At 34.1% G+C, this 13,990-nt stretch overlaps 1 protein-coding gene across 1 annotated transcript; it reads left to right on the top strand.

Moving 5' to 3' along the window:
* The first annotated feature begins 1,648 nt into the window (after window positions 1–1,648).
* On the top strand, window positions 1,649–5,169 carry LOC134264884 (uncharacterized). Its single transcript, XM_062747142.1, has 2 exons — window positions 1,649–2,142; window positions 3,575–5,169. The coding sequence occupies exons 1-2, from the start codon at window positions 1,653–1,655 to the stop codon at window positions 4,153–4,155; spliced, it is 1,071 nt and encodes a 356-aa protein (XP_062603126.1). The 5' UTR covers window positions 1,649–1,652; the 3' UTR covers window positions 4,156–5,169.
* Window positions 5,170–13,990: the final 8,821 nt, after the last annotated feature.

The raw sequence follows: 13,990 nt of genomic DNA, 5'->3' as shown, positions 1-13,990 counted from the left end.
GTAGTTTACATATATGGACACCATATTATTTATAAATAATATTATATTAACATAAAACAAATTGGAAGGGGGTGGTAAAATTCGTACAGCTAGTAGGTTAAAACAAAAAATTCAAAACGGCTCTTGTGCGTGTTTATTTTTGGATGATGGGAGTATGGATAGGACCTGCATGAATGTGGGATGTTAACGTCCACCACAATAGATCCGCCAATCATGGCTCAGCCATGAGAGAAACTCAAATTCTAAGATGAATTTACATCGTTTAGTCATTGTAAAATTATGATTATGTTTAAATTTATTGATAGACCACTTTAATGACTACCGTGTATGGGCATATACTAATTCTATGTAATGCTCGAATTTACAGAGATTATGTATCTGAGTGGCATGCATTGTGTTGAGTGACCATTTTATCCTGTACATGTATTTCCTAATAAGTTTTTTCTCCCCTTTTATTAAAATTATTTGAGACTTGAAGTAAAACCTTTTAACTAGTATGCTGATCACACAAAATATGTGTTATCTTTAGAGTTATATTTCTGGTGAATGGTTATAAAGACTTCTTAATCATTGATTCATTTAAGCGAATCTATGTTTACCATGTCTGACGGTAAACTTAAGAAGTATTTAGTTTCTACTTGTCATGTTATGTTCTCATTTCAGTTTCTAAAGAGCAAGAGCCATCTTATGCATAAAATGGCACTGTACTTATATCAATTAATTAACTATCACCTTATTTCCCATTTCATATATCAAAATAAAGTAGACGCTTGGTACTTTCATTTTGTGTAATAAAATTTCGTTTTGAGAATCCAGATATTGGAAAACAGGTTTGAGAAATTGCAATGTTCTTGGTATTTGCAGAAAACATGCGTATTTGACTACCTTCAGCAAAGAATTAAAATATGAGCACAGCCCACGATCCAAAAAATAAAACGTTTTTTGATCTTCAGAAACAGAGCTTTCATTATGTATTTGCATATTTTGGATCAGAGGTTGTGCTCTATATGAAATATTGAAAAAATGCTTCAACTTTAGGTCATTTTCAAAGGAATTTACAGGATATGAGGAAAATGACACATTTTATGACGTCATAATACATTGACTATATGGGAAATTACGTCACGATTAATAGATTACGTGGTCACCAACACTCAACGTGATTTATAAATACTGCATTTGCAACCTAAACTGAGCGGTTTTGATTTTTCATAAATTCTGAGGGCCAAATAAGGCCCAAAGTGGCTCTTTCTCTTTCAAGCAGTCTAGCCAGTTGAAGGTTTATCACATATGTTTTGGGAAGAAAGGAATTTTACAGCATAAATTTTACTTAACTTACACCAACTGTTTTGTTTGCTTTTCTTTTATTTCTTTGATACTAGCTGTTAATCGACTTTTTATCAAAAGAAATATTAACACCATCTATTTTACCAGAATTGTTGTACAAATTATATGTACATGTATGTACAGTGTTTTGAGACACGTATGCTCGTATGCTGTTAATTAACTGTCATTAATTTCAATATTCAAAATGAAACCAGGAAATACAGACTGAACATTGTTTTTACTGCATGTAAATAAATCGTATACTTCGTTATCAATCTATATATATAGATTTATTATATTTCTATATTTATTTTTTAGGTTTAACCATGTTTTCCATTGAGAGAAGATCTCGTCCTTTGGCATTCATTATCGTTGTAGTAACCCTAACGTTAATGTATCTCTCTTTCTATCGGAACACTTTTGGATTTATGAATACTGTCCAAAGGACACTACCTGAAGACAATCCAAGTGAAAATGGGGGCTTGGAATCTTTTTCAAAAATTAAGCAAGTTAAAAATAAAACAATTAACTGTCGTGGTAAGCAGCAAAATATAATACAGAATATTTTTAGTCGTGATGATAAAGGATGGTATGAAAATCGTGAAATTTGTGACTCTTGTTTTGACTTTCCTAAAGCTACTTTAAAAACTAAATTTGGACCAACGCCTATCTTTGTATATCCGAGGGATCAGGACGTTTGGGTCTCAACTTCTCTTCAAGATCGCGGTACATTTGAATCTGAAAAGTCGGAAATCATTTTCAAAATGATGAAAGATGATCCCGAATTACAAATCATTGATATTGGAGCCAATATTGGTAAGTAGGATAAATACAAATATGTAGGCAAAATAATTTAAACATAATGTCTATGATGTATTAAAAAATTAATTTAGAAAAAACCTCTTCCATCAAGTACTAGTATCTCAACATTGAAAAGAAGTAAGTAAAGTAAAACAAGAGGCCCAAGGGCCACATCGCTCACCTGAGTAACTTTGGCCATGCTATTCTTTACATGATTTCCTTTTGCAATACCTATTATGACCCTGCCCTACCCACAGTGGTCATTATTTGGAGAATGTGGAATCTAAAATATCCCAGGATGCTTTTCTGACCCAGTGGTACACTACCTGAGGATGCTTCCACACTTTCAGCTTTTCTGGCCCAGTGGTTCTTGAGAAGACTTTTTAATGACCACACCCTATATTGGTCTTTTCTTGATTATCTCCCCTTGTAAGGGGACTTGGCCCTTTATTTTAAGAATTTAAACACCCCTTCACCCAAGGATGCTTTGTACCAAGTTTGTTTAAAGTTGTTCCTGTGGTTCTTGAGAAGAAGTTGAAAATGAGACGGACGGACGACGGACAACGGGTGATCAGAAAAGCTCACTTGAGCAAGTGGATAATAAGTAATAAATGATTAAGTAAAATGAGTTCGGGTGAAAGAAAATTTAAAGAAAATATTAAGACAAAAACATGATCTATAAATGATGGCGGATACAAGGAACATTATACCTTTACTTCTTGTCATAATAGTAAAGAGATGTATCTCGATTGAAAATGTAGGAAAGCATGATATGGCTTCACTTTAGCTTGTCAAACGTCTTCGACATAAAGATGGGAGATACAATCATCGGTCGAGTAGTGTCCTGAAGATCCTTATTTCTCGAAGTGTGCAATTGTTGTTATTATTTAGTGGCAGATCCAGAAATCTTGAAAAAAAAAAAATAAAAATCCGGGTCCATCGAAGAATTTTCTGTAAATCATGTTTTTGTAAATCTAGTTACCAGTTTGGGGTCAGGGTAGGGGCCCAAGGTCACACCAAAAACATTACTCTATTAAATCGTACAGTATATTTTGGACACAAAAGGGGCAATTGTTGTTAGCAGTGCACTGTCCCCACTGAAAACATTACTCTATTAAATCGTACAGTATATTTTGGACACAAAAGGGGGAGCAGTGCACTGTCCCCTCTGAATCCACGAGTGGTCTTTTTGGCTTGTAATGTGAAACATATGGAGGTAACGAACATTATTCTAGAATGTAATGTAAAATTTGATATGCATAACTTCTAAACATTTTCAACTCATGAATTCAAGTCCCCACAAACCAATACCCCCCCCCCCCACCTCAAAAATTTGACCCCATGAAAATATATGATTTTACAGCTAAAACTGTTAATGTAGAATTGAATATCAAAGATACACCATTACCTTTTAGCCATGATCGCAATATATATATTTTCCTTTCAGGTGTATATACCCTTAGTTGTGCAAAAGCTGGTCGTAAAGTTTTAGCTGTAGAGGCGCTGGACAAAAATATGCAGCACATCTGTGCTTCTGTGATGGAAGGGGGGTTACAGAACAATGTCTACCTCATTCATAACGCAATATCAAACGGACACAAAGTTGTTAATCTTGGAGTGGATAAAAGTAACATGGGTGGTACGTTCGTGGACGAGGATTCAAGCCATATCAAGGAACTTAAATTAGGTCGGGCTCAAGGTACATACGGCAAAGTTTATACCATAACTATGGATGACCTGTTAGACCTTCCAGCCATTAAACACTTTAAAAAAGTTTTTATCAAAATGGATGTAGAAGGTTTCGAAGCACGAGCTGTTGAAAAAGCTACCAAGTTTTTTGAAAAAATCAAAGTTGTTGGATTCGTCATGGAATGGGAGTTTCATAAAGGGCAACCAACTGCACAGAAAATAATTGACTTCATGACAGCGCGAAAATTTAAACCACATGCGGTAAATGTAGGAAAAACACCATTAAATCTCGCAGAGAGTGCAAAATGGGGTTATGACGTTTTATGGCTTCCTAGCTAGTTTTTATTGTGTCAGTTTAATTATTTTATGGGTCCAGATGTGTATTAGAGGAAACTATTTATTTTTCAACAAATCAATACCGTGTCAGATGGAAATTCAACTATATTGTTATGTACACAATGTTCCCAGTGAGTTTTATTCATAATTTTATTGATTCATCAGAAAGTTGATATAAAAGGTATACAAAGTACTGTAATGTGAAAAATGTCCATGACTGCTTCGTGTCAAAGTGACCAACGATGTGAAAAATATTTCAGTTCAGTTGGATGACCATTGGAATAAACTTCTTATTAATTAACTCTCAGATCGAAAAGAACAAAGGTCCCTGTATGGAAGGATAAATGATCCTCTGAGTTATTAGTATAAAAATATGTACGCTCTACACTGTGGTTCTCTAAACACTAAGAAGGAAATTTGAAATTGTAGTTTGAAAAGCGAATGTATTACCCGTATGAAAGTTTTATTCAGTTTGTTTACATATTATAACAAATACTTTCATTTTCGACAATTTGAACTACATTTATCACGAAGGATGACTGACTATAATAGCTTGATAGACTGTGATTGCTGAGTACGATGTATGTGTATGTGTAAGAATGAAAATATGAATGGATTTGTGAAGAGAGACATTGGTATAAAATGTTTGTTTTTGTTTATTTCAGATCTTGCATGATATTTTGGGGGTATTTTTTAAAATAAATTAATTAGTATATGTTTTCCCAATTCATATAAAGTTTTTCAGCATTTCATGATCAACTTAATAGAAGCGATGCAAAATTATCTTCTACTTCTGTCTAGGGTACAGGACGTGTTCTCTTTGCTTTTTAATTGCAAAATATTTATTTGACCTTCAATGTACTAGATGAAGATCTGAAGATATAGATCTAGTGAAAATATCAACCTACACTGTAGACTTTTTTCTTGAGTTGTAGTATACTGAAATATTTCACAATATTTCTTTGCTATAGGATGCTTGTAACAAGTGTAATAATTGTACTTTATACTATCTTTAAAAATGAGAGAATATGTTTATTTTAATCAATATTTAGGCTTCTTTAATTGTTTCTCTATCAGTTTACAAATATATATACCACTGATATTCCCCATCGTGGGATACCCACGGGTGATCTAGTCTGTGATAAGTAAAGACGACTATTCCATACATGTAGTACCCAAAATATACATCTGTTAGAAAAGTGAACTTGGGTCGTGACATTTTTTCGGAAGGAGATAAAGATGAATGGTATAAATAGGGATAAAATCAATCCAAATTCTCCATACTATACTTACTATGATGAAAAAGTTCTATATATATCGAGATATAGAAAGAAAAATCACCGATAACTTAAGTCCGTTAGACTAAGAAAATCAACAAATGATGAATAATAGGGGTCAATAAACTCATACTAAATCTTCAAAAGGGCTTATCTAGTAATAAAATTGTACCAACCCTTCGTGGTCCCCATTACTACAATACAAACAAACTGCAAGGTTTGTCGAGATAACGACGAAAGACACGAGTCAATAAAATGCGTCCTTACTTTTTCCTTGTCTGAACGAAAAATATCCGAACTTTAAATTTTGGATATTTTTTTTATTATTTTGGCTTTATAATTTGATGTCTATATTCTGCTCTGACAGTTCAATTTCTTTTGAGTAATTTTTTGTTCCAAATTATTCCATTTTACTGAATATTATTTCTTTAAAAAACTGTCTTATTTGTATTTCACATTTATTCAGTTGTATTCCACGATTCCCTTAAGTTTACTATTTTATTGTTCATTGTTTTTTCTTTGTTATAAATTGTGCCTATACTTTGGCTATTACTGTCTGCTTATCGAGTACATATATATATATTTGATAACATGGGTAGATAACTCAGCTAAGCTCTAGGCAAGTACAGGTATATTCTCGAGGACAGTCTATGGTTCCCTGGGAAGAGTTATTCATAAAGATATATCAGAGTTTGGTTAAGAAATTTCTCTATTGGGCAGAAAATTAAAGATTATTAGTAAACACATATTTTTTAAAATCCAGCATAAATACAGTTGGCTTATAATATACTACACGCACAGTTAGTTCTTTTACATTGTGATACAAATTCTCAAGTTCAATATTTGATATTCGCCTGAGTTATACCTTATATGTGACTTAAACACAATTTAAGTAAATCAGATGTAAATAAATTGATTTTAAAAATGCGGAAGGGGGGGGCGGGGGGGGCACCAGTAGCGTAAAGCGGACGATCCACTCGTAAAGAGCACATCTAGCATTTTAAATCGATCCCAGTGCAAATTACGTCTTTTCTTTTTCCCACAGGACATTACACACCCACACACAATTGATATCCCTTCACAGCCCCCCCCCCCCTCCCAAATCCCTTGTAAGGGGATAATAACGTTTGAACATAATCCGTTATTTGAAATATGTAGTATTGCCAAAACGGTGCAGTATGATTTTAATTTACTGTTATCAATATCAGATACCGCAGGCGTCAGAAAATACTGTTTCAAGACTGCGAAACGAGGATTTTTTTTTTATAGATATGCAAATCAAATGACAGATTTTAGAAGAGTGAATGAATTCCATCTCCCAAGGAACAACAACAGAGATAGATTGATTGTTCAAATTCTCTGAAAAAAAAATCACCGTCTTTTTTATTGTACATTAAAAAACATTCAGCTGGCTCTACATATTTCCTCCTTGCCAATGCGCAAAAAGTAAATTAAAAACTATTGTTACTTTGTCCATCTTCTGTTTTGATAACTAGAAAACCTGGATACTCTCACGTTTGAGTTCATAAATTAAACGTTTTTCCTTCCAAAACAAATTAATTTAAACTTGATGCAATTGTCTGCTTTTTGTTCTTTTTTTCTCGACCACCTCAAAAACGGACTAATCGTCTACGTCCTCCAATTTTACAGATACTTCCGGTCCGTGCACTTACAGTTGTATAAATTCAAATTTTTAAAATCATTTAAATGTTTTGAAATTTAGAAATATGAACTTATGTATTAAAATTTTCAAACTCTTAATCATTTTAGAAATTTGGACCACTACCACCCACAGGCACTTGTTTCGGTAAAAAAAAAATCAACCCAAAGTATAATAACATGGGTTAAATTTTTTTTTACCGAAATAAGTGCCTGTGCTGCCATCCCTTAGATGGTTACATGCTAATTTTAACCCTATTTCATTGATCACGCAAGTAGTGCCAGTTTAAAAATAGAGTTTTCTTTCTCAAAAATTCTTTGGGATGTATATGGGGTGGAATGGGGTTATTTTGGGTCATAGATGGAAAGAAGAGGGTCTGAATAAATTATCAAATAGATAACAATAGGAAAATTTTGCATTTACATGTAAGGGCGTTGTAGGAAGGGTATTTAGAGAGGAAAGTGAAACTAGAGGTACTGTGAGCAATGGGCTCACTAAATGATACCCCCCGCCTCCCATATGGTTATAATGGCAAAGTCTATGTTTTGCTGTGGCCGTGAAACCCAAAATATGTGTCGGATCAAAAAGTAAAATAGGAGGTGCACAATGGCACTATGTAATAAAGATTCTCTGAGAGTTTCATTAAATTTCGCTCAGTGGTAAAAGAGGAGTTGCGGATAAGAGATGGGTACCCCAAAGCGTAACTCTTAAATTTACAATATGACAACATTTTGTATTTACTCCCACCCGGTAAATTCAAAATTTACAACTTATGACATTATAAATACCAATATTTCAGTTGGAGTTATCGCTCTTTATGCCTTCCTGTGTGTGCAAAAGTACTGGAAAGCAATGGAATAATATGCTCATGCCTAATTTGACTCAAAAAATAATTGTGTTGAAAAAATAAAGGTATGAAAATCTTGGGCATTTGAAGGGTTGCACTAATTGTAAAACGAAACGACGGGGCAATTTTTTCCCCCGGAATTTATTCTACATGTATATACTCAATGGATATTAGTTCATTTTCATTCAGTCTCTACTCTTTATCTGATTTGATGGTACGATCGTATTGAGTCACCAACAACATTTTAGCGGTCTAAATAAAAACAAAACAAAAGGTATATATACATATACATTCCGGGGAAAAGTTGTTAAATCATAGCTCTTTTTACATTCATAATCAATATGGCGGAGAAGCTGCAGATTTTCTAATATTTTTTTTTCGCGGATTAGGGACTTGACCATACGATCTAGAGTAAGAAATCAACTTTATAATGTTGAAAGATTGTGAAAATACTATGCAGCTCTTCATTGCACTTCAAACCACAGGCACTTGGGGTATGGACCCACTCCACCCTTTTCCATTTTTTTTCTTTTTAAATCTGGGTTCGAGTCACCTTTTTCCTATTTTTCTATTCATACATATTCACTGATACATAATAATAGAGAAGGTTTGCAACTTGCAAAACGGGGGCACATAAAAATTAAATGGAAATATGAAAAGGAGGAGGAATGTATAACAAATTTATTAATGTATGCATATCCCATGTTTTATTCTGCTTTAGATAAATAATCGAGCGAAGTTAAATCGAGGAGAGGCGGATGGCGAGAAAAGAGTTGCAAGCCTTCTCTCTTATATATTTATGTATCAGTCGAAAACGATATAATTAAAACAGCTTATAGAGACATAAGAGTTACATTATTGATAACATATACATAGTGCATATTAGAATAGAAAAATAGGGAAAAGGTGACTCGAACCCAAATTCAAAACGAAGAAAATGAAAAAGGGGGGGGGGTCTATAGTCCATACCCCAAGTGCCTGTGCTTCAAACGCCTTATAAAAGTGAATGTACAGCGCTCAAGCCAATGTATAGTAAAAAAAGTGTCAATTTTGAAATCGATTTCAGAATATCTCGGGCAATATATGGAATTTTGGAATGAACTTCGGTAGTAATGTGCATTGTTTATATGTATAGATTAAAATAGAAAGCATCATTTATTTAGATCATTTATTTAAAAGTATTTTATAAGCGAAATTGGTTACCCATTGTTAGGGGTTCCATACCTTTATCTTTTTTATGTACTCCAATGTTTTTTTTTTAAATCACATGTAATAATCTAAATTAAGCGATCCAAAGGCCTGTGGAATTATGTCATTTTTAGCTCACTTGAGCCAAAGACTAAAGTGAGCATTTCTGATCCAGCTTGCCTGTTGTCTGGCGTCGTTGTTGTCGTTAACATTTCACAACTTTATTTCTCCTCCAGAACCACGTGCACAATATGCAAATTTCAACCAAACGTGGCACAGTGTCTCTTTTAATAAAGGAAATTCTTTCTCTTCCCTCTTCCAAGGGGAGATAATTACAAATCAGTAAAAACAAATCCATCGCTTCTTTTAAAAATCTTCTCAAGAACCACTGGACAAGCATCTTGCTAGGCCAATAAAGATGAAACATATGGAATCACAGGTAGTGAACATTCAGTTTTGTTCAAATCATGGTCCCCGAGGTAGGGTGGGGCCACAGTGGAAGATCAACGTTTCATGCAGGAATACATAGGGAAATCCTCAAGTAGTGTAATAAATTCAGGTTAGTTCATATCTTGACCCCAAGGGTACATGTAGAGTAGGGTCACATTGGCTGATCAAAGTTTTACAAAGGAATATATGGGAAGTCTTGAAAAATCTTTTTCTCGTGAACAGCAAAGCCATGCTTGGTCATATTTTTACGGAAGCATCCTCAGGTAGTGTACATTCAAGATTGTTGTAATCATGACCCCACCTCTTGGGGGGGGGGGGGGGGCTAAGAGGGACCACAATTGTAGGAGCGAGTCTTGTGACTTGAATGTCTATATTTGGGGCCGTAGAATGTTGAAAAGCTATATTTAGATTTCTTGGAAATTGGCTATAAATACATTTTATGGGGAAGTGCAGTTACTAGCTCCGCCTACTACAATTTTGTTGCACGGCGGTTTGTCAAGTATCCTGCGTATACCTATAGCTAGTAACCCGTTGTCATGTACTTGTTTTTTTTATTTTCAACTAATGAGCATCCAGGATGACGGCCAATGAACGAAAATGTTAGGAAAGAACGATGGATAGAATCTTACGGGGTGTTGCTAAAACGCGGAATGGAAAACGGAACGGAAAGCGGAACGGAACGGAAAACGGAAAATTTTTGTCAAACAGATAAAATAGATTAGATATAAATCAAATAAAAGAGCAATATTCTTGTTGTAAAAATCATTTCTGATAAAAATTAATTGTAAACTATTATATATTCATGAGTCATACACACCCTCCGTGGAAAAAAATGGTATATATACCCCCCCCCCCCCCCCCCCACACACACACACGAAATAGGATTGTTAAAGGACATATGCCCCTTATTTTGGCTTGTCAAAGAAGAAGGTATGGTTTCCATACAAATTTTGCCCTGTGATTTTGTAAAAAATGAAACCGGTGTAAAAGTTGAAAACTCAGGCTTTTTAAATAATTGAAATTCAATGCAGAAAAATCATACAAGTCATTTTTCTCACATGTGTTTTCAAATGCTTATTATGACGTCATAAACTTGTGTATTTTTTTTTTTCTTAAAAAGTTGCAGAAGTCACCAATTTTCAATGGAATTTTCTTTCATAAAACATTGTCCACAGGCATCGCCCACAAAGATCTTGAGATATGTGATTTGTTATTGAATTTTGCACAAAAAATCAAAAAATTAACTTGGGCGACGGCTGTGGACATATATAACAAATTTATTAAATGTGCCATTTTGAGGCTTTTTCTGCTTTAGAAAATAATCGAGAAATGCTAAATCGCATTAATGACGTCATATTTGCAGAATGGTAAACCTTCACGCCATATTCTTTCCTGGTTTATCAGAGTCATTTATTTAACTAATATTTAAGCCAGTTTCAAAACTTTTTGATGTCATTACATTTTTAGGGCGCAATATAGCTAAAACCATACCTTCTTCTTTGTTGTATTTTGGAATTTTTTATACATAGTCTCTTTCAATTTGTTTCCAGTGTCAATGTCTGTAAAAGTACTTATGATATTCAGATTTAAAACGCAGTGTCGAAATGAAAAAGGGGGAGTGGGGGGGGGGGTCTGTGTAGTACACAGCAACATTAAAAATTGTTCTATTAAACCTTTTATATATGTTGGACTAAAAAGGGAATCCTATTACAACTTCTCAACCTTACCGTTGAAAACAAAAGGGTCAATTTTGATAACATCCCAAAAATACACACAAAATTTAACTTCATTGAATGCAAATATTCTGTATTATATCTACCACATGAAAGTTTTCCAACTTTGTCTATCCAGAATTTAAATATATAGAAAGCGACTCTCTTTTGAATAAAATTTTAATAACCAGTGTGTATAAGAGATGTTTATTCGAGCTTGCCGTAAAGGTTTGCCCTAAACGTAATCTTAATAATTTTATTTTAACATTTTATTTCTCTTTCCATTGTTCATTTCAAATATCCCCCCCCCCTAGTATTTACTACAAATGTTTTTTTTTCAAGTAACTAATGTAATCAACCTAATGTATACTAAGTTGGTATATAGGTCCCTGGTATATTCAAGTTAGTGTAAAAAAAATTGTACTGAAAGATGTTGGAGTTGGAACTTATCCCCTACCCGAATCAAACAATTGTTTTCTTTTTGTGTTTTACCCCCCCCCCCCCCCCGAACCAAACATTGTCTTCTCTTTGTGTTTTTGCTTGTCAAATTCTTTTCAATTCGTGCAAATTCGATTCTAGGTGACTGCTATGTGTGTCGATTTTCGTAAATAAGAGACTGAGCATGACAAAATTTTAAGTGATTTAATCCAAAATAATACATTCCGTTTTCCGTTCCGTTCCGCTTTCCGTTCCGTTTTCCGTTCCGCGTTTTAGCAACACCCAATCTGACGTAATGCCAAAAAAATACGCTAGTGAGATGAATCATAAATCTCATTCGTCTGTCAGTCTGTCCGTCTTCCAGCCTGTCAAAAAAACTTAACTTAGCCTTTGTCGCAGTTTTTGAATGAGATGAGATAATGCTTTCATATTTCACATGCAGCCATGTACATTATCTATGACAAGACTTTTTCAAATATACTATGAATTTGACCCTGTGACCTTGACTTTGAAGTTTGACCTACTTTCAGATTTTTTTTTAAATTCATTTAAATTGGACATAACTTATGAAAAGGAAAAGATGGAGTTTTCGTATTACACATGTGTTTTACCTGTAGCAAGCTTTTAAGACCTTTTCAAATATACTAAAGATGCTTTTTGAACCTGTGACCTTAAACTTGACTTTCTTTTAAAAAATGTTATCTTACCTGATAAATTTTGATTGAGAAGAGATAGGGCTACCATATTTAACATGTGCATTGCCTGTGACAAGATGTTTCACATCATACTTGGATTTTCTACCTCTTGACCTTCACCTTCATGTTTGATCTAATTAAAAAAAGACATTTCTTTTGATTGACATATGAGAGGACGTTCATATTTGACACAATATGCCGTAAATTATGGTATCTTGCCCGGCGGTCTGAAATTTTTTCCAGGGGGGGTACCTATAGTCAAAAAAAAAATTGTCCCAGAAATTTCTTTTTTTTTAAAAAACCTTCCCCAAACGTCAAAAACCTATTTCGGGGGGGGGGGGGGGGATGTAGCGAAAATGCCTTCTATTGCCTCAAAACTTTCACATTTCATACCCATTTTACACATATTCGCGTTTACCAGGGAGGGTCAGCGTTTTCCAGGGGGGGGGTCCATGGTAACTTTTTCCTTGTTTTAGTATATACATTTTTTTACCTGGTAAATTCCGGGGGGGGGGGGGTCCTTGACACAATATGCCGTAAATTATGCATGCTTGCCCACTAGAAACCGAAAGCGGGGGATCACAATTGAATTTGCTTGTTTACATGTAACCTGGTCATTTATATAACTGTTAAAAAGAATTATATTGTTAAAAAAAAGAGAAAAGAATGTTTAAATTGTACATATGTGTATGTTGAAATGCCCCTCGGGGCCCTTGATTTGTAAATAAAATATCTTGTAAAATATCTTGTATACATGTAATATGGCGAGAATCTCTCTTCGAAAATATCATGCATATCAACAGATACTGTTTAATTTGTATATGACTTTTAAATTCTTTCTTGTTTTCATATTGGGTTTGCGAGTGTTTTATCCTGTCAAAACGATATAATGCATCTTGTCAGTGTAAATGATACTGTGACTTTTGGGAATCAGTTTTAGCCATGCAGAGCCAATGGGTGGCATGTCAAACGGCTGACCTCGTGGATCTTTTTTGGAAATGATCGCTCTTTTGCTAATTGCTTCAAGAAGTGAATTAGATGGAATGTGGCGTAGTGAGCTCGCGGACTCTTGTTTGAGTTTTGTTTAGGTCTCAAAACAGCGGTCAATATCAATTTGGTATCATCCTAATCTTGTTAAAAATCATTGTCAATTTTAGCTAATGTGTTTCTAAAAACAACCGTATTATCGACTTTATTATTGAGTGTGCGAATTGTAATATTTGGATAAAATACTCTAAAGAAATCTCTCTCTCTCTTTCTGTCTCTCTTTCTCTCTCTCTCTCTCTCTCTCTTTACAAAACATGCTTCTCTAACTATATAAAATTATTAGAAAAAATACGTTTATTTAAAAGCAATACAAGCAAACATAAAAAACCAAGTAATTTTAAACAAATATTTTTTTTAAAGGCATATTTCTAAGACACACAATATTTGTACAATTAAGAATACATTTAAATAGGGAGTTGACCCATTTTTTCAGGTTTCATCAGTAATTAAGTCGGCATTAGGATGCAGTAAACGGATACCAGAGTCCGTACAGGAACTCTTCTCGTTTCCACATCCTTCACCGG

The sequence above is a fragment of the Saccostrea cucullata genome, unplaced genomic scaffold (genome assembly GCF_032062105.1).
Source record: "Saccostrea cucullata isolate Sc308-1 unplaced genomic scaffold, CSIRO_AGI_Scuc_v1 ctg3166, whole genome shotgun sequence".
In the NCBI taxonomy this organism is placed as follows: Eukaryota; Metazoa; Mollusca; class Bivalvia; order Ostreida; family Ostreidae; genus Saccostrea; species Saccostrea cuccullata.
Note: the sequence above shows the minus strand (reverse complement) of the source record. Positions and strands in the feature narration are given on the sequence as shown.